Below are 22632 nucleotides of genomic sequence, written 5' to 3' on the forward strand. Positions count from 1 at the left end.
AATAGTTAAAAACATATGGTTTTGTAAACATGTCTTTCTAGCTTATCCATTTAATTACCTAACCGTTGTAAGTAAAAATATTTATGACAATGCTAACAATAATTTACTGGGCCAGAAGATGAAATCTTAACTGCTTATTATGCTGTTCTGTATAAAAAGATTGTTGAAAAAGCAAAGTGCAGAACACAGTACACATTAAGTTCCTATTTGTGTAAAATAAAAGAGCTGTTTATTTCTACATGCACAGAAAATTTTAAGGAAACAACACATTCCTAAAAGTATATGTAATGATAAGAAAATGAGATAGACTGGGTTGGGAAAGAAACTTATTTTCACTATCTACTCTTTGGTACTATTTCAATAGTGTTTTACAATGTCCATGAAATATTTTTTCAAGTAAAACAAAAATAAAATTGATAATAATTATATTATAACTACTCTAAGACATATAATCTATCCTTTTCTCCCACATTGAAAGAATTAAGATTCGAAGAAATGACTAATAAGATTTAAGTTTCAAGACTTATTCTAAATAAAAACTGACACCTATTCCCCAAGTCTGTTTTTATACTAAATACAAGCAATAAAAACACTTTTATGTTCTTTAACTTTTGGATAGAGGCATTCTAAACCTGTGTTTTATGAATAATGGCATTCAAGTATTCACTGATATTGCTGCTTAAATTCTAAAAAAAAAAAGACTATTATAAATCTCCCATTTTATCCTTTTTACAAATAAATGATAAATTTAAAATTCCCGAGAAATTTTCTACCATATACATGATAGATTATTTAAATGAAGCCCACTATTTCTATAGGAACAAAAAAAAATTGTATCAAATATTTAAACTCCAAGTACAATCACACTGCTTGGGGGGAAAAAAAACATTAGAAAAGGTAATTCAATTTTAATTTATTTTCATCACTTTTTCTTCATGATCCAGATATTTTAAAATGCAAAGAAAATTAACTTTCCATGATATATCAGGGACTGGCACTTAAAAAAAAAAAAAAAAAAAAACCAACTGCAAATGAGTTACACAATGAAAATATCAAATGGAGATCCAGTTATCAAAATGAAAGCATCCAACATACTAAAAGTTCACAATTATTTGTACAGAGCACATTTAAAAAGTTAGCTTGCTAACCAACTGTTGTGATTTTAAAGAACTACTGCAGAGGTCTGAAGAAAATAGATTTATTAGTTAACTTAAAAAGAGATTAAAGAGCCTGAAACAAGTATTAAAAAGAAATGTGTGCCTTTATTAGAATGGTATTAGGCTTTAAATAGACCAATTTTGGTAATCAAATTATTGTTTGTTTTTTTTTCCTTTAATAACAAATGACACTAGAGAACTGCAACACTGGTCCAACAGCCTTGTCTTTACTTTTCTTTTAAAGCAAGAAACAGAATGCGAGTAATCAGAAAGCACTAGCAGGCATCAGTTAATCCAAGATACTAGCTTCTTAGTTCCAAAAGCACTTGCAAAGAAAACCACTGGTGGGAGAAAGGGGAAGAGGGTATGGAAACAATTCATAATAACTGGAATCCCTGCATACACCAAGTCTTATGAGGCTTTTTGAATTCATCCTTTACTTGGTCACTGTTTGTTCCTCAAATACTACAGTTTTTCTTTGACTTTTTTCCTCAAAGTATAAAAAGTATGAAATATAAACAAGCTCTTGCATTGCACACTTGGAAGTGTACAATTCAAGCATTATAGAGCTATCTACATACCGATAAATCCCATCAAATCTTGGATAATTCAATAATATACAAAATATCAGGGCACAGAAAGAACTAAAACCCACTTCTTTTTGTTACACATAAGATTCAAATATTCAATCTAAAGAAAAACACTTAATCATTTTCGCTCTCTTCTACATCTGCATGTTGATACACTTATTAAAATATTCCTGTATAATCATGTTTGGTCTTACTATTTCAAGTCAGGTTTAAAACCGCAAAACCAGCCATCCAGACAAAACAGGTAATGAGAAAGATTATCTCTTCTCCACTTCCCTAACCCCAATAACTATGAAGCCAATTATGACATGACTCCAAACACTGGATTGTGACGACAAATGCTAGGTCCAATTTCTTCATAATCCTTTTTGGTGTGGCATACTTGGTAGAACTCAGGCTGAAAACAAAACAAAAAATGTTTTTAAAAAAATACTAGTTTTCAATATGCTTTAAAATAGATGTTAAATCTAAAATATTTACAAGTTCACAAATTCTAGAAATCATGATTTAAAATCAGCTATAAATCTGTATCAGAATGGAAAAGGGGCAAAAAATTCATGTTCCCCCACCATCCTAACATTTGTTCCTCCTAGGATTTTGAAATTTTGAGGAACGGAAAGTTGATTCTCAAATGTCCAGTCTGTTCTGCTGAAGCTTTCTCACATTATATTGAACCAACAGTTTAAAGAAGCAGCATCAGCCTATACAGTATAAACTATTTCTAGTCATATTATAAAAAGTTCGAGATCACCTGCCTTTCTCACTCAAAGTATTATAAAGACAAACTGTTCCATGCTTTGTGTTACTTACTTTGCCAGTTACAAACCCAAATAGGTCATATGGCATAACTGAAGATGACTAAAATTAAGGCAGAAATTTTTAAATGGTTTTAAATTCAAAGTTGTACAGTTCTTCAATAATTCAGATTAAAACTCCTGCATTTTAATAGTCCATGTACTATCAGTACAAAACACCAACATTTACTGTAATTGATATTAGAATAACTTTCAGGGCACTTTAAGGACATTTTGATTTGGGGACAGGATTCTTAAAATAATTCTCTGTATTCAATTTTGAACATCATACATCCCAAGCAACAAAACATAATATCTACCTTAATGTTTTTAAATATATGAAAAGAAAAAACAATGACCTTTGGAAGACTAAAGGTTTAAAATACTCCCCCTACCAACAAATCTTAAAATACAAGATAAAATGCTCACTTTAAAATAACATTGAGCAAGTTAAAAATAAATTTAGGAACATAAAACTGAAATGTCTTCCAGTTTTAAAAATACTATGTAAACATGTATACAATTTTTTAAATTTTCTGTTATATTTAGATAAAACTTAAAGGAATTTGCTTTGTTCTTCTATAAGTACCTTGGGTTCTTTTTTTTTTTTTTTTTAAACATCTTTTTAGTAGATGGACACAGTACCTTTATTTTATTTTTATGTGGTGCTGAGGATTGAACCCAGGGCTTCACAAGTGCTTCACACTCTACCAACTGAGCCACAGCCGCAGCCCCTTGGGTTCTTCTATCTAAAAAAATTTACAAGTAAGCTTCATCATACTCACCGTGGAAGCCAGCATTGATCCTCCAAACCAAACCGCGTATCGCTGCATGTGGTGTGTAATAACTTGTACGTCAATAGGTTTTGGCTAAAAAAGACACAGTGAGATCATTTCAACAGAAAATTCAGAAAAGAATTTCTGTATTATCATTTAACCTTATACGTGCTATAAACCAGAAAAAAATAATTATTTATAGAGGGGAATGTTGAAAACACTGTTAAGAGGCAGGGATGAAAACAGGACAGAATGAATGGAGAGGAAATAATAGTATACACTTTATACAATTTTTTTGAACTGTTAATCATGTTTTATTGTTTTGAGTTGTATATTTGAAAAAAGAATTATATGGTCAGGGTTAATAAAATGACTCTGTAAAAGTCAAATTTAAGTCTTTATCAACCTACATTCAGTAAGTGAACCAATACTGACTTTAAGACTACCTTTACAGCAACTTATACATTTTATGAAGCACCCTTGTAGAAGAGTCTGGAGGCTTCAAACACAAAGAAATGATATATACTTTTAGAGATGGAAATGCTAATTCCATGGATTTGATCTTACACATTGCCCACATGTACTGTATTATCACAATGAACCCCATAATATGTTCAATTCTTATCTGCCACTTAAAGTAAAATTCCACACAATTAAAAAGCTAAAACTTTAAAAGGAATGTAATTCTTGGTGCAAAAAAAAAGTACACCAGAAACAAACCAAGTCATTTTTAAAAAACAATCAGACTGAAGTGACAAACCCAAGTAACTTGTGAATACAGGATTTTTATTCTATATCCTCAGGTGGGGCAGTGGGGGGAGCAAATATTGAACTCCAGTGAGAAGTCTAATAAGTTTCATAGTGGTATGGATTTACAATTTGAAAATTATTATACACGTATTCCATACTTGAGCAAAAACATAAAATGTATTATGGATAATAGGAGTTAGGTTTTTCACTATCAGGGTAAGGTCTTACAAATGTGGAAAAGTAAAAAGTAAGAATAAACCCATTGATATTCTGGAACTGAAGGATACATGGGGAAACACACACACACACACACACACACTCAGTCACTGAGGTCTAGATGTGACACCTTGGTAGCAGTGAGCAGCCCCAGCGTTCAAATTTGGTTTCAAAATAACATTATCCACTAAAAAAGGGAATCCTGTGGGAGTTGGGGGAGGGCTGATTTCAGGACCAGAAAAGAGAAAGCACAAGATCAACCTAAAGCATCCTACTTGCAAAGGAAAGGACAGACATGCATAAAACCTGGTGGGGCTACATCACAAAGACAAGAGAGTCATTTGAATGGTTCCTATTGTTCCAAACTGAGAAAATTTGAACATCAACATTAATGAACTAACGAAATGACTCCATAATGCTACTGATGATATAGTAATAAAAAGAGAAATCCAGACTTCATACAAGTGGGGATGGGCTCCTCCTAATAACAAAATGGAACTGAAAAACAGAAGGAATGACAGAATTTGTGAAACACCATATACATTTAAGGTTAAATGATATTCTACATCCTCAAGGTATTTTTTTTTTTTTTTCTGGTTTATAAGGAGTAACTTGAATTTAGTATAAATATTATTTTTATATAGTACATTTAAGGTTAAATGATATAGGCTAAGGTTAAATAATATTCTATATACTATGAGGCAAGTACTTCAGTAATAACAATTTAGGAAAGAATCACAATGGACGCTAAAAATAGTCATTGAAAACTGGATGCAAAACAGAATAATTACATAGTCTGAAAGTGTCTCCCCATAAAATTATTAACTTATTAACTGCCAAGTTTTCAATTCTGTGCACATAATAAATATTTAAAGATTATTTAAAAGTTACCATAAGTCGTATATTTGCTGTTCAATATAAGTTTTTATAGGTGTTTCACATCTGGAACAATGGGACACAAAGGGTTTTAAATAGAGAGGAACAATAATAACTTCACACCAGGTGTAACGTCCAGACCTCATAATTTCATACTAGAAACCTGGCAGACACACTTTTAACAAAACGACCAAACTTAACACATAGGACAAATAAAATCATGTGTCTACTGACACAATGCACTAAAAAAATACAATATCCCCTCTTAAAGAGTTATTGCCAAAATCATGGGAAAACATCAAATAAACCCAAAATGAGGAACATTCTACAAAATAAATAAGCCTATTCTTTAAAAAATGTTAAGGTCATGAAAAACAACAAACACTAACTATGGGCACAATAATTAGTGACACAATTTGTGAAACTTGCTTCATGTCTACATCTAGATTATTCATATCGGCATGATTTGCATAATTCTCAGTGCAGAGAATTAAAATATACTGGTAAAACTTATCAACCGTGTGTGTGTGTGTGTGTGTGTGTGTGTGTGTGTGTATGTATTTGGGGGGGTGGGGGAAACAGAAAGATAGGTGGGTAGATGGAAAGGCATGCTGGATATGAGTAGGTAGATGGATGGATTGGTTGGTTGAGAAGGAAATGCAAAAACAAAGTCAACATTTTAAAAATCTATTATATGAGCAGACTGCCTAAACAGTAAAATCATGCCATTATGGTGATGGAGCTCAAAACATACTTTTTTTTTACTACACTATAAGGGATAGGTTTATTTATGATAATCCAAAGTTTAGGTGTTGAAGACATCTGTTATGTAATTTTTTAATAAGAAGCTAAATGCTAGAGTGTTATATTTTACTTTTAAGACATTTGTAATGTTTGTGGTACTCTCAGATGAGTACCACTCTCTTCATTCTTGGAAATCTTCCAAATAGAATAAAGTGTGTTTTATATAGCAACTTATCCTCTGAATCAATGTTTTGCTTCAATATTTAACAAAGACAAAACAAAAATATTTACTGAAATTTTGTCTCAGAAATATAGAAAGCAGACATCTGAGAATTTAAAATTAATTTTGATATTTTTACATCAATCCCAAAGGTCCAAGACATGTAACAAAGAAAATTTGGGGGAGTCACCAATTTAACTGAGCACCATAAGCTTGCTATTCAGGAACTAGAGTCAGTTTGCAGAAGTAAGCTTGGCCTCTCAAATGAGCATTTCTTTGAACCCTGCTTCCTTTACCGGCTATAAAGATATTTTAAATTCTTTGGGGCCAGGGATATGGCTTATATCCTTAATTAGCATATATGACTTTCTGGGTCAGATCCCCACATTGCTCTCCTCACCACAAAATGTGGATCCATTATGAAATTACTTATATTTTGAAAATATATACATCTACACACACATCTATCTCAAAGATATCATTAAGAATATTTTCCAGAATTACAGATAATATCCCAAAATAATCAAACAATCAAATCATATCATGGACATGAAATCTCTAGTATTAAATCCATTACAATACCAGACATGTTTCTCTTATCTTTCAAAATAAGAGCAAAAGTTGGCAAGCCTTTCCCATACCCATTACAATAATCAAAGCACCCTCAAGTTTCCCACCATCAATGAAAAAACTAACCTTTAATCTACCACCACTCAATTCTTCACTCAATTTCAGTCTGGCATCTACAGTTCTTTTCAAATCTCTTTGCAATCGACGTCCAAAGTCCCTGAACATAGTTGACCCTCCAGAGAGGACAATATTCTAAATTATTGAAGAAAAACAAATAAATGACCTTTATTAAACAAAAAAGCTGAAGGTAAACATTACTAAAATTCAAGTGCATTCATTTTAAGAGAGGTATTTAATATTCAACAATGGACAGAAAATTTAAAGTTATTTAAAAAATGTCCTTAAATACCAAATTTGCTACAAATACTGACCTTGTAGAGAGGACGTCTAACATCAATAGGACAATTCTGAATCACTTCATCTACAACTTCTGAGATAGGTTGTGTAAAGTCTGGATTAGCAAACTGAAAAATAAGTAAATTTGGATTTATGAGAGAGCTAAGATTATTACTATAAATATCAAAAAAGAAAGAATCCCATTTAAAAAAAAAAGACTTAGAAACTATAAATTCTGTTCTGTAATAGATGCAAATAAACATGTTGAAAACAGATTTCTGAAGAAATGCAAATAAAACAATGGTGTTATGTATCATTTCGTAACCATATTAAACATGTAAAAAGTCATACATACAAAAGATGGTAAAAATGAGGAACAAAAACTCTTATATACAGTTAAGAAAACACACACCAATATAAACACTTTGGAAAACAATTTGGCAACACCTAATAAAATTTTAAATGTACATAACTGCACTTCTTTAGAACAAACCCTGGAGAAACTCCCACGCATGTAACACTATTACCTAAAAACAGCTTCACTGCAGACTCACTTACAAAAGTGAAAACTGTAAATCCATCAACAGAGGTTGAAATAAATTTAGTCTATTCTCATTATTTACAAATTCTATATTTCATTTGCTGAATTGCTAAAATTTACTTGTAACTCCAAAATCAACACATGAAGAACTTTCACAATCATCTGTGCACAAGCACATGTATACGACAGTTCACTCAGTTTGCTCTAAATGTCATTTAAAGATATGCTCACATGCAGCAGAGAACAGTTTAGATAATTATTAGATGGCATGAGAAGAATTTTATTTTCCATGATTACATTTGTGACCTTGGACCACCTTTTTTGACTTTTAGACTATGAAATCTTAAAGAGCCTTCAGTTCTCAAAACATTATGTTTTAATGATCCCATAGTGAAATGTTAACCAGAGTACCTGGCATTTGCTATATTAGGAAAAAAAATATTTCTCTCTCCCAAACCTGAACAAATTACTAAGAAATTTTAAATTTCTTATTGGTGCATATTAACTAATCAAGAAAATATTAACAATTTGACAGAAAATATTCTGTGCTATTCATTTTAAAGTTTTTATCTTTTCAACTTATTAATACAGAACTTGTAAATTCTCCACATTGCCTTGTTCATCACACTCTTCAGTATTTACCTAAAACAGTAAAACAAATATATACATAAACAAATTAACCTTCCCAGAATTCTTTCCCTTCTTGTAAGATAGTTTATCTGCCATATTATTCAGTACTTTAATAAGCCAAACCTAGAGTCTCTAATATATTTTTAGGCCTTTTCTTCCATCTTCAATGAAAGGGCTCAGTCCTGCCTTCAACTGGTCCCTGAACAGGTTATAAAATATTGCTGTGGAGAACAGAAGAGACTATTAAAGAAGAATTACCTTTTCTCGCTAAAAAATTGTCAGGAATAGTGAACAAACCAAATAAACATAGTGGTCCAAATATTTCCTACACCTGAGAATTTATAAGTTTAAAACTTGGAACACCTTCAAAATTTCCTTTTTTTTAAAGAAAAAAACCAGGCCAGGTATGGTGATACACACCTGTAATCCCAGCAGCTTGGGAGGCTAAGGCAGGAAGATCACCAAGTTCCAAGCCAGTCTCAGCAACTTAGCAAGACCCTGCCTCAAAAAATATTTTTAAAAAAGAGCTGAGGATGTGGCTCAGTGGTTAAGCGCCCCTGGGTTTAATTCCTGGTACAAAGAAGGAAAAAAAAAAAAAAAATCAAAGTGCCAAACCCATTCCTCCTAAAACAGTTGCTTTTATAGTAACTTAGCAAAATAAAGATAAATTTCTTACTTTTTCATAATTTTATCTTCAGTATTCAAGTCCTGGACAGTTCAAATGCTAGTACTTCCATATAACCCAAAGAAAATGGCAAATAAATGACAAGGAAACTAGAATATAGAAGTATCTAAAACTATAGGAAAAAGAATATTAAAACTCACTTGGGAAGTGACATAGTTCATATGATACAAAAAAACAGGTCTATTCTGGGAAAACAGAGAACTAAACATATATATCTGATTTTCCGTCCCAAAACTCTACTGAAAGAATTGTGAAAATAATTCTTTATAAAAAGACAAAAATCTAAAAAATATAAACAGAACAAAAAAAAGGAAATACAGAAACAAAATTTGGTAAGCTAGGAAACAGATGCATAAGATGTTGCGCATCCTCCAAACACTTGGGAAACCATCAGTGCATAAGAGAAGTCAAGGAGACATCATCAGTGATGTGAAACAAGAAATCAGCCATTTTATATCACAAATTCCTCCAAAAACAAATGGCATCTGGTAGCCAGGAAAGTGAGGTGGTAGATAAAAGACAGGGACAAAAATTGGTTGAAAGTCTCTCTGAGATCATTAAATAAAACCCCAGATGGTCTCAAAATAAGCCCACTAAATGCCTCCTCCTCATTCAAGGAGAAAACTTAATTATGTTCTCTAAAGGGAAGAAAACTGTTTCCCTTTAGAAAGTATGCCTGAGAACAGAGAGGGTGAGTTTAAGTGAAGATATGCAGCCTACTGCTGTCAAAACCACACACACACACACACACACACACACACACACACACACACACAAGCCCTCTTTTCCTATTTGGCTGCCAACTTTTATACTCTAGACAGGAGACTTCCCTAGGAACCCCAAAAGAGTTAAACACACATATGACATTCCCCTAAAGAAAAGGCTATATAGTTTGCAAGTCCCACCTACAAAGCTCAGGTCTCCAGTCAAGACTTTAGAGTCCCTTCCTAAGTAAGTGTCATGAAAGTCTTTACCACAAAAAATGTGGTAACTGAAATACAGAAAAGGCAACTTGAATATAAACTATGCAACTTAAAAAAAAAAACAACTATGATTAATATCCTCATAAAGCCAGAAGATAAGAGAACCATGAAATAAGAAGAGAGTAGCATAAAAAATTAGCAAAAGTCCGGGCTGGGGAAGCTCCTAGAATTAAAATGGCTGCCAGAAAGGGGGGGGGGGGGAATTCACACAAAGGCTGAGTAGGTAAAGGTGCAGAAATTACCTTCAAAATGCTAGGGTACAATGCAAAGATCCTACAAGCATCTGCAGAAAAAAATATTAAAAAATAGGTCCTATACATAGAAATCAGAACTTTCTTAACTTCCAATGGCTTCAAAATCCTGAAGGAAAATGATTTCCAATTTAAGATTCTATCTCCAATATCAAGCAAGTATGAAGGCAAAATAAATACATTTAAAACATGTAAGGTATCTTAAAAATTTTCCTCTCCCATCCACCTTTATTAGGAACCTTACTGGCAAAGAATCTCCACTCAAAAAAAGTACAGCGTATGAATGAAAAAGACGCAGGATATAGAAAAAAGGAATCCACGAGAGAGAAGAAAAGGAATCCCTGGAACAATGATGAAAGAATATGAGGCTCAATATCAAGTGCAGAAAGAAGCAGCTTTAGACTGGGTCATATTATGTATTCCAGAAAATAGATGAAAAAACTCTATGCTTCTGAATAGCCTGAGAAGATATTTCAAATCAAATAAAAACTAACTAACAACTAAAAAGTACTTGAATTGTAATATAATCAAACAGTTCACAGTATATAGGCCATCACCAAACAATCTTCTAAGAATAAAAAAAAGGAAAAACATGTAAGGCACTCCTAATTTTTGCTAAAATTTGCTTAATTATTTAAATAATATACATACATATAACTCATTTTTAAAAAACAACTTCAGGGGCTGGGGTTGTAGCTCATTGGTAGAGCACTTTCCTAGAATGCACAAGGCACTGGGTTTGATCCTTAGTACCACATGAAATAAAGGTATTGTGTCCATCTACAACTAAAAACATTTTTTTAAAAAATTTCTTACAGAAAAAACTGCTTTTAAGGAAAGTAAAGCTATGGAGAATAAAATGCTTTAAAGTTTATTAAAATTTAATGAAGGGAAAATGTATACCAAATGAAACAGGCTATTTGAATTAATGGTAAAATGATATAAGAAACCTTAGTAGCATACAGTTAACTATATACAGTTAGTAGATACAGTTAACTATCTGATTCCTAAATAATATGATACAATCAAACATACTTTATTACATATCTAATGTTTCAAGGTTTTACGCAGTCAGTATATTGTCTGCATGTATGAATATGCAAAAAACAAAAAAACATACAATCTATCCCACTATTATAATGTACCAATAAAAAATAAATTAAATCTTAAAACTTTTTAAAAAGAGCCAAGACATTAAGCAAAGCTCATTTGTCAAAAGCAGTCCACTCAAATGCTTCATCCTTTGAAGTCCAGATTATCTCCTATTTTCTATACTATTATCTATCTTGTCATAATCCTATTCTTCTGAGAATTTGATTCAGAACATTCTGCAATTCTTTAATCCCTAACCTCAAGCTGAGGTTTTAATATCTTTTTCCAATACTTCAACTATAACACAATCAATTTTTCTTGATTCAAGTGATCCTGAATCCACTTCTATTGTAACCACTCAAATAGGGAAATGTGCCCCATAGGAAAATGTGCCCTAACTTCCAACTCCATATGGTTTATCTTTCCACTGATCCTGAATCCCCCCCTAAAATAACAAAAGAATTAAAAGAAAAGGTCAATGTCCAAAGACAAAAGAGGAGGCAAAGAAACAATGAGTAAAAAATTTCAATCCTTTTTAGAGAAAAAGGGAATGTTACAGCCTAATTGTTGCTATAGAGGCAAAGTGGTAAGAAGTGAAACAATTCACCTGTAGAACTTTTCAAAGCTCAGGGATTGAAGATATAAGAAACCATACCATACATGCCAAGTGCAGTGTTGCACACCTGTAATCTCAACAGCTTGGGAGGCGGAAGCAGAAGGAACTCAAGTTCAAAGCCAGCCTCAGCAACTTAGTGAAGCCCAAAGCAATTCAGTGAGATCCTGTCTCTAACTAAAATATAAAAAAAGGGCTGGGGATGTGGCTCATGGTAAAGCACCCCTGGGTTCAATCCCTGATACAAAAACAAAAAAAATACAAGTAAGACTTTTAAGAAAATTCAAAAATAAAAATTATTGAGTAGTAGTTTTCGTAGGATATAGAATAATACACTTAATAATAACTAGGCAGTTATTATTTATAATAACTAGGCAGTTAAGTCCAACCTCAATGAATAAATGAAAAATTAATGAATAAACAGAAATAAGAAATAAGGGAAAAACTTGGGAAGAGCTGAATTTTAAGAGATAAAGAATCACATTTTTATACTTGTCTCAAAAGTGAAAAAGTCAGACATATAATATTATAAATACTATAAAATTATTGATTTACCAAACAACAATAATCTAACACAAGGAACAGGCTGAAGGGGAAAAAAAAAAAAACCTACATAAAAATTAACTTACATAAAAGGAGATTAGTAGTAACACTGGGTATATTAAAAAAACAACAATACAAGTAAGTATTTGGAAATCTAGAGGTGATTACCAAGAGTAATTGTTAAATAAGCACTAGTGAATATTCTGTAGAACATAAAGGAGTTAAAGGGCTTGACAAGCTTAAAATATTTTTGGTTTAAACTTGCCCGTGTTACCTGACCTTTAAAACTATGTGCATACATCTTTTTAATTATTTTTTTTATGAAACTGTAAAGAAAATGTGTCATCTGAAATCTTAAAGCTCCAGTATACTAGTCTGAGCACAATTCCTTATCATTCTAGTGCTCATTCATTTGCTACCAATTTATAATTATATGCCAGTCCATCATGGTCTCCAATCCCTGACTGCATCCTTCACTACCTCTAATTCTACCTTCTAGATTCACTCTGTCATTCTCTGTGCTATTAACATTAACTCTGTCTTGTCCTTTTGCTCTGTTCCCATACTGACCCAAGAGAAAGGAACTAGTACATGACTGCAAGTTTGGAATACCAAATCTCACTACAGTGAGTAAAAAAAAAAAAAAAAAATTACTGTCCTACTATCATTAATATGCATTCAACAGTCACCCTCTCAATTTCTCTAAAAAAGTGATTATGAACTATTATTTTCTATCATCCCCAATCGTATGCCCAATCTCTTCTCCCAATACATCAGCCTGATTCCACTTCATGGAAAAAAATAAAACTATGAACTATAAATGACAAAATTCCTCAACTGGCTACCACTCTTTTAACCATGTCACTTGTACATTTTCCTGTACTCACATTCACTCCTTACCTCCCATCACTGGAATAAACCCTTTTTAAAAAACTCAAAACTAGCCTCAGACTTATTTTCACAACTGACTTCTTACTAGTTTCCAGTAGCTACTATCCTTTCTGTTCAGTCCAGAAAGCCCACAATGCTAACTTCTAAACCTTTACCTCTCAAGATGCACCAAGCTGACTCACACCATTTCATTGAAACTGTTCCTCTAGAATCACCATTAACCTGAATGCTGAAAAACCCACATGCATTTCACAAGTGTCTTCTAATATTAACTCATGGAAACAAATAGCACTATTCAAACTTCGTCCTCAAAATAATTTACTTCTCTCATTTTTGTAACTATCACCCTCTGTAACTGTCAGTGTTCTTTGAAGGTTCCTCTTACTCTGCCTATCCATAAAGTGCTGGGTTCCCTAGGGTCAGATTCTTTACCTTCTTTGACTCTGCACCTTTCCTTGGCTAATCTCTTCCACTGTGCCACCTCATTGTGATAAATTCATGTGTATCCTCACCCCAGGACAATTACCTTTAGTTCAAAACCCTTAGAACTAAAGTGTCAATTTTTAAACCTCTTTAAAGATGTGTATAATAAATTCATCTGTTTCTACCTCACCTACTCCTTCCTTTTCAGCATTTGCAATTTCTTTGGATGGCACATCTAGTTGCTCAAGTCATAAACTTCATTCATAATCAGATTCTTCATATTCTTTCTCCCCTCATATCTATAAGCAATTATTAAGTCATATTGACTATTCTTTTCTCACTTTAATTGTCTATTATCTCTTTTCTCACTTTAATTGACCTATGGTCATTATTTATCTGAAAATCTACAATAAACTCACTGGTTTCCAAAACAATTCACACCTTTGTTCCAATCCATCTAACCCAATGCTGCCAGAGTACCTTAATACTGTATATTAATATGTGCCACTTCCATGCTGAAGATTTCTGACTATGAATTCAGCAAACTCCCTTGAAGAATGTATTTGTCATTTACAACCTAGTCCACAAAATAGCTATCTGGACCATCTCCTACCACTCTGTTCCTCTGTAATTATTATTATCTAGCTCTTTCATGTCCTAGACCTCTGCTCAGCTTGTCTTCTTTGCCAGAAATACATATTCCTAACACACATGCCTGACAAATATCCATTCTTAATCAACTGGATCTCCCAAGCAGACTTAGATGCTCTCTATTCCTCAATATTCCCCTCAATATTGTTACTGTGTTTATTCAGCATGAAGAACAGTTATTTTTTAAATGGTTAAATCACACTTAAATGTTTAAATCACAATATTCCCTCAAAAGACACATGCATTTCATTAAAGCAACTTTACCTATCTAAATAATTTGTCATTCTTTGACTTTAATAAGCATAAGATAATTTTTTCATCTTTGAATACCCAATGATTAAAGTTAAGACAATAAAAATTATATCCACTTAATATAATAGTGAATAAACACTTAAAAAATAACTGTTCTTCATGCTAAATAAGCACAGTAACAATATTAGTGGTTTTAATAAAGTTAAATTTCTGGTACTAAATTATTAAAATAATTTTATTATTATTAAAATCACTTATTTCATTTCCTTAATATAGTCTTTATGTTGCTAAGATTTCATAGAGAGAGACTATTTTGCTACTAGTTAAATACTTCATGAGAGTCAAGTGAAGATTCTTTGCATAATGGTCATTTTACCTTAAAGCAGTGTTTTCTAGAATCTTTCCAACATTTTAAATGATTACAAATAATTTAAGGGCCTCTTCATTACCCATGCTCTCCCATGAATCCCATAAGCCACTAAAAAAGAAAGTTTTACTTTTTCCAAGTGTGTTTTAGAAGTTTTTTTTCCTCAAAAAATATGACTCACTATATTTTAGTATTCTAAACAAAGTTTCTGAGATTAATGCTCTCTGAATATCTTCCAGTAGATTTTCTGCTGAATATTTCAAAGCAATTCCATCTTCCAAAAAAACCTTACCTCTGGATGAAAAAAGATTTCAGGTCCCAAGAATCTCTCATAACCAACATCAATGGAAAATTCTTTCTTTGAGATAGCATTGATTCCAGTATACTGCTTAATCCACTTTGATCCATCTGTGTCATACTTGTTAAACTCTTTTACCAAATCTGGGCAGACATAACTATAGCGTTCCTTAAAAAACAAATAAAGAAACAAAAGTAAGTTTTCCTATTGCTTTAGGGAAAGTACAAGGATGGCATATAATTAATAAATGAGAATCAAATGAAAAAATAACTTCAGAAAATAAAATTAGGGAGCAGAAATAGAAAAATATTTTGTTAAGATATTAGATGTGTAATACAAATAAACAGCTCATCTATATTTAATATGACTTCACATATAAACAAAATTAAGACTTGCAAGGCTAAAGAATCAAACTACTATATTAATGTTACTTTCTGAAAACATTAATATTTTCTATTTCAATAATTATCAACTGTGTTCTAGAAAGGAAAAACAAAGTATACAATGAGAAAAATAATTAATAATTGCTACCATACAAATTAGTTATAGATTCTCAATATCCAACTGGAACAAAACGAGATTTTTGCATTAAGTAAATGAATAAAGAAAAAAGGATGGAAACATGAACTACTCTGTTTTGCTATTATTTGCAGGACTGAATTATTGCATATCTAGTTATTTGTCTTAAAGTTTCCATCAAAAATATAATTCAAAAACATCTCATTTACAATTAACAAACTCCTGACTACTAGCCTTATACGTTGATGGTTAATTTTAGGTGTGTCAACTTGACTGGATTTAAGGACAAGCAGAGAATGGGTAAAGTACTATTTCTTCATATCCATCTATGCGAGTGTTTCCAGAAGACTGGTGTGTGACTTGGTAAATTGAGTGGGGAAGGTCTGTTCCCAGTGGGTATGTGTGTTTGGAGAGGTGTGTTTGTGGGGGCGTAGGGGGAATTTCAACATTCAGTTGGCAAGAGGCCCAGACAGAACTTAAAAGCAAAGGAAAGGCAATTTCCTGTCTCTCCTGTGTCGATGGGACACCTCTTCTCTATTGCCTAAGGACATCAGACACCAGGCTTTGGACTCCAGGGACTTGCATCAGCAGGTCCTCTAGGTTTCCAGGCCTTTGGACTGGACTTAGAGTTACACCATCAGCTACCATGGTTCTGATGCCTTTGGATTTGAACTGAGCCACACAACCAGAATCTAAGCAAACCCAGTTTGCAAATAGCCTGTTGTGGTACTTCTCAGCTTTCATAATCATGTGTGCTAATTCCTCTAATAAATCTCCTCTCATATTATCTGTATCCTACTGATTCTCTCTAGAGAATCCTGAATAATATTCATACATTTAAAATAATTTACTTATCAAGGATTCTATCCAACATAAATACTAACATAATTGTTAATAATTAAAAGACAAAGTGAAAGAATACTACAAAAAGATGGAATCTCCATACTGTTTCCATAGTGGTTGCACCAATTTGCAGTCCAACCAGCAATGTATGAGTGTACTTTTTCACCACATCCTCGCCAACATTTATTGCTGCCTGTATTCTTGATGACTGCCATTCTGACAGGAGTGAGATGAAATCTTAGAGTAGTTTTGATTTGCATTTCTCTAATTGCTACAGATGTTGAACACTTTTTCATATATTTGTTGATCAATTATATTTCTTCTTCTGTGAAGTGTCTGTTCAGTTCCTTAGCTCATCTACTGACTGGGTTATTTGGTTTTTTAGTGTTAAGTTTTTTGAGTTCTTTATATATTCTAGAGATTAATGCTTAATCAGGAGTGCATGTGGTAAAGATTTTCTCCCAATCTGTAGGCTCTCTCCTCACACTATTGTTTCCTTTGCTGAGAAGCTTTTTAATTTGAATTCATCCCATTTATTGATTCTTGATTTTACTTCTTGCACTTCGAGAGTCTTGTTAAGGAAGTCAGATCCTAGGCCAATCTAGTGAAGATTTGGGCCTATTTTTTCTTCTATTAGTTGCAGGGTCTCTGTTCTAATGCCTAAGTCTTTGATTCACTTTGAGTTGCTTTTTATGCAGGGTGAGAGACAGAGGTTTAATTTCATTTTGTTACATATGAATTTCCAGTTTTGCCAGCACCATTTGATAAAGCTATCTTTTCTCCAGTGAATGTTTATGACACCCTTGTCTAGTATGAGATAACCATATTTATGTCTCTGGTTCCTCTATCCTGTATCATTGGTCTACAAGTATATTTTGGTGCCAATACCATGCCGTTTTTGTTACTATAGCTCTGTAGTATAGTTTAAGGTCTGGTATTGTGATGTTTCCTGCTTCACTTTTCTTGCTAAGGATTGTTTTAGCTATTCTGGGTATCTTATTTTTCCAAATAAGTTTATTGATTGCTTTTTCTATTTCTTTGAAGAATGTCATTAGGATTTTAATAGGAAGTGCATTAAATCTGTATAACACTTTTGATACTATGGCCATTTTGACAATATTAATTCTGCCTATCCAGGAGCATGGGAGATCTTTCCATCTTCTGAGGTTTTCTTCAATTTCCTTCTTGTATGTTCTGTAGTTTTCAATGTAATGTAAAGGTCTTTCTTTTTTTTTTCTTTTTATTTTTTTTAACATTCATGAACATTTATTTTGACCCAAACTGCTAATTTTAACGTTTACAATTATGAAAGACATTTATATGGTTCCAAATGAAAGCCACATTAACAGTATATTCAGATAAATCAAGTTTCCCTCCATATCCTCTCCCTTCCCCCAGGGATTTTTTTTCTCTTTCCTTTTTAAAAACATAAACAAATACATATATGTACTGCCCCTTATATAAGGTAGCTCAGCATATGTATTTTCTTCATTTAATATAACCCAGAGATCTCTCCCGGAGACATCTAAATTTTTTTTTTTTTTTTTTTTTTTTTTTTTTTGGTGGCAGGGATTGAACTCAACACCTCATGAATGCTAAGCACATACTCCTATCAGTCAGCTATATACCCCCAGCCCCTTCCTCATTCCTTTTCACAGCTGCACAGTACTCTATTGTGCACTTACCAGTTTATGCAACCAGTCCCTTACTAATGGACATGTGAGTTGTTAGCTATAATGAATAGCTCTGTGCATGTTACTTCCTATTTTTGCCAGCATAGCTCCAGGCACTTTACTTCGCTTCCCATTTTAATGTCCCATGTTATAAACCAGAGGATAAGTTCTATATAAGGACACAACTGCTACAGTGCACAGCAGAGTCCAGCTACTGAAACAGCACAATGCAAAATAAGCCTTCAAAATGTAAATACCCTTACTTTTACCTTACCGCTCCTCACAATACACCATTTCTTAAGAGAAAAGTTACTTCACCAAGGAAAACCCACAAAGAATATACAAGGATCAAAGTTTTATTTTCTCTGGGCATCTGCAAAACACTGGACCAATGTAAAAAAGAAAAAAGAAAGAAAGAAAAACCTCCTTTAAAAAAATTTGCATTGGTGGGGGACTGAGAGGGACTAGTGCCCTAGCCCCAAGGAGCTATAGCAACTCTGATTGGTCCAAGGAATCGAAAAGGTATCAGAAGGATAGAACAGAAGGAAGAAGAATGAGAATTTACTGAGGGAGAGGGCCTCGAAGTGGGCCACGAGGGGGAACTGGAGGCCGGGGTGTGGGTCTGGGTGAGGGGAGGGGCCCCCGTTGGTAGCCATAGGGTGGGGGTCATGGAGGACCAGTGTATCCATGAGGTGGCATCAGTGGAGGAGGCCCACGCATACCATGTGGAGGCATAGGACCTGGGTGACCCATGGGAGAGCCAAATGGAGGTCCTCGGGGGGGGGGGGGCATGCCCATTGGAGGAGGCCCAGGATGAGGCATTCCAGGTGGTGGTCGGGGTGGTGGCTGCCCCCCAGAGCCTAGAGGTCCAGCATGTGGCTGGTCCTAAGCCATGAAGGCCATGGTGGGCAGCTGCATCTGAGACATTCCTGGATGGGGCATCCCACCTGGTGGGAACGGGTGAGGATGAGAATGTCCATGACCAGTATGTCCAGCCCCTGGGGTTCCTGCTGATGGAGGGCCATGTCCTCCAGCCCCAGGCGGCATAGGTGGTGGGGGCATGGCAGGAGGTATCCCGGGTGGGAGGGCTCCAGGAGGCGGCATCGGAGGTGGGAAGGAGCCAGGAGGAGGCATGCCTGGTGGAGGAAGCCCAGATCCCAGTGATGACACCACAGGGTTGGGGGCGGAAGGTGGAGGGGGCGCATCTGCGAACAGCTGATGAGGACAGTCAGCCTGGGAGAGTGGGTTCTGGGCTGCTAGAAGTCGTTCAGCTGCTGAGCCATGACGCTCGCCCTTAGAGTCCTTCTTGAACGCATAAGATACAGTGATAGGGCGGTTACAGAGGTACTGCCCATTCATGGCCTCAATTGCTGCATCCGAAGCATCAAACGAAGCAAAATAACCTTTGGAATTGCCTGTATCGGGGTCCCGCATAATTTTAGGTGTTTGTAAGACGACCCCGAAGGCGCTAAAAGTATCATAAAGCAGCTTCTCATCAATCTCTGGGTCCAGGTTCCCAATGAAAATGTTGGCCCCTACATCCAGGTTTTTGTTGTGAGCAGATGCCTTGTTTACACGTATTGGCTTTCCATAGAGTTTGATCATGTTCATGATCTTAATGGCATAGTCAGCATCTTCCTCACTCAAGAATTCAACAAAGCCATAACCTTGGTGCTGGCCAGTGACTCTATCCTTTGGCATGTGGGTGTTGACCACGGGCCCTGCCTGGAGAAAGAGTTCCCAGAGCAGTGGTTCACTAACCTTCTCATCTAGGCCCCCCACGAACACAGTGGCATCCTGGTTCCATTGGGATATCGCCCTGCAGCCATAGCGAAAGAGCTCCCGCCGTCTCTAAGCACCAGCTCCAGCTCCACCCTCTCTCAATGTAGAGGTCTTTCACCTCTTTTGTTAGATTAATTCCCAGATATTTTGTTGTTGTTGCTGTTTTGAGGCTATTGTGAATGGAGTAGTTTTCCTAATTTCTCTTTCAGTGGATTTATCACTGATGTATAGGAATGTGTTTCATTTATGGATGTTGATTTTATATCCTGCTACCTTGATGAATTCATTTATTAGGTCTAGAAGTTTTAAAATCAGTATACTACAGTAAAGCAGCTACGTCAATGTTTATAGCAGCTCAATTTACAATAGGTAAATTATATGGAACCAACCTATGTGTCCCTCAACAAATGAATGGATAAAGAAAATGTGGTATATATACTCAATGGACTGTTACTCAGCTTAAAGAAGAGTGAAATTATGGCATTTGCCAGTAAATGGTTGGAGTTGGAGAATATCATGCTAAGCAAAATATGCCAATCCTACCAAACCAAAGGCTGAATGTTTTTTCTAATGAGGATGCTAATTCACAATAAAGTGGAGGGACACTAGGGAAGAATATCATTACCTTAGATTAAGTAGAGAGAAGTGATGAGAGGGGAGGGGAGGGGACGGGATGTGGGAAGAAAAGATAGGAGAATGAAACAGACATTATTACTTAATATATATATGTGACTACATGACCAATATGATTCTACACAAGTACACTCAGAAAAATGAAAAATTATATCCCATCTATGTATGATATATCAAAGCGCATAAATGTATTCTACTGTCATGTATAACTAATTAAAACAAAAAATTTTAAAAAAAGATGGAAAACTTGATAATCTTATATGAAGTCTTTCCCCAAAATCTGGAAGTAGGAATTAAATGGTAATTATGTTCCTTAAAAACATTCAAACTGAACATCAGTTTTCCCTGGAATAAAATTCCATCCCTAGTAGCTTTTTTGTTTTGCTTTATTTTAATATCAAAAAATTTCCAAAGTTGAAACAACAGTGTCCACATTAATTTTTTATATATTGGTTACCAACTCAGGGTGACTTCTAGAAGCCATTTAGTAATTTCTTTATAATGAAGTACTTCATTCACCTTCATTGCTAAGGTTTAAAAAGCAAAGAAAATTCCATAAACACACAAAAAGAGGCAAATAAACGAGGTTATTTTTGTGAAGGCAGTTTTGCTTTTAGGTATTCAAAACATAACAGATTGACTGAAATTTCAATTATATTGGCAAAGAATAAATTTGAAAAAGCAATGCTGAGTATTTTGATAGTATGCATGAAACATTGATATAATAAAGAATTATGTAAAAAGAAAATGAACAAAATAACTTATACAGCCTTCACATTTTTCTTTTGTGTTTTATACCTTTTGAGTCAAACAATGTATTTCATACTATAGTCCAATTAATGACATCAAAGTTATTTTAATAGAAGAAAACCGTTTAGAATTAAAATGAAGAATTCAATGAATACATTAAGATGTAATAATTCTTGAGTGAAATAATTACTCATTTTTAATAAAAGGCATGATCTCAAAAATGTATGTTAAAGTCATTTGTTGAAACATCCTATGTTAGGGGGCTGGGGCTCAGTGGTAGAGCATACACCTAGCATGTGTGAGGAACTGGGTTCAATTCTCAGCACCACATAAAAATAAAATCAAGGTTAAAAAAAATCCTGTTAGTCCTCTCAAAAATGAAATAGGGAAATAATATGCTATGAGTTTATAATCCTTAAAAATTTCCTTGCAAGAAATACAGAGATAATAATTAACAGTATCCATAACTAATTGACAAAAGATTTTTAAAGTGTTGTTCCTGAGAATTTCCTTCATGCTAATGTCACACATGTGATTTTAATTTTTAACAAAATTACACTTTTGTTACTACAGTTTACCTTTACTGCCTTTGCAGTTTCCAGGGATTGCTCTGGAGGGATGCCTACTTCTCGGTCTCTCAACAGCTGCTGAATAAAATATGTTATATCTCGTCCTGCGATTGGAATGTGTTTAATACAGCTGCCAATCACATACCCTTCAGCCTAGATGAGGAGGAAAGATACCAAGTTTACTTTCAGTGTCTTGAGAATTATTATAATCTAAAAAAATAAATCATTAAAGAACAATTTCTCAAGTTGATATATTTGAATACTCAAGAATTGCTTTATCACAGAATTCTTCACCTCAGTATTCCTCAACTACATTCATCACACTGTATCATAGAATTTATAATACTACACAGAAATTATGAGTACAAACGGCCAACAACTTAGGTTTATTCTTCAATTGACAGTGGTTTATAATCCTGATTAAAATGAGTCAACATGAGCCATGGTACATGTCTGTAATCCCAGCAGCTTGGAAGGCTGAGATGGGAGCATCTTGGGTTCAAAGCCAGCCTCAGCAGAAACAAGAAGACCCTGTCTCTAAATAAAATACAAAA

At 34.1% G+C, this 22632-nt stretch overlaps 1 protein-coding gene and 1 pseudogene across 1 annotated transcript in view; both read right to left on the minus strand.

Annotated features, from left to right (window-relative positions):
- Positions 1-1242: 1242 nt before the first annotated feature.
- The window catches only part of Actr3 (actin related protein 3), a 60846-nt gene continuing 39456 nt past the window's right edge, over positions 1243-22632 (minus strand). The window contains exons 7-12 of the mRNA XM_027954052.2: positions 22088-22231; positions 15304-15477; positions 7125-7217; positions 6820-6945; positions 3327-3410; positions 1243-2144 (exon numbers count right to left, since the gene is read on the minus strand). Coding sequence (XP_027809853.1) covers positions 2049-2144; positions 3327-3410; positions 6820-6945; positions 7125-7217; positions 15304-15477; positions 22088-22231 — 717 coding nt within the window. The 3' untranslated portion in view covers positions 1243-2048. The remainder of the gene's footprint in view (positions 2145-3326; positions 3411-6819; positions 6946-7124; positions 7218-15303; positions 15478-22087; positions 22232-22632) is intronic.
- Positions 15842-20823, minus strand: LOC114106854 (splicing factor 3B subunit 4 pseudogene; annotated as a pseudogene).

This window comes from Marmota flaviventris, chromosome 11 (genome assembly GCF_047511675.1).
Source record: "Marmota flaviventris isolate mMarFla1 chromosome 11, mMarFla1.hap1, whole genome shotgun sequence".
Taxonomy (NCBI): domain Eukaryota; kingdom Metazoa; phylum Chordata; class Mammalia; order Rodentia; family Sciuridae; genus Marmota; species Marmota flaviventris.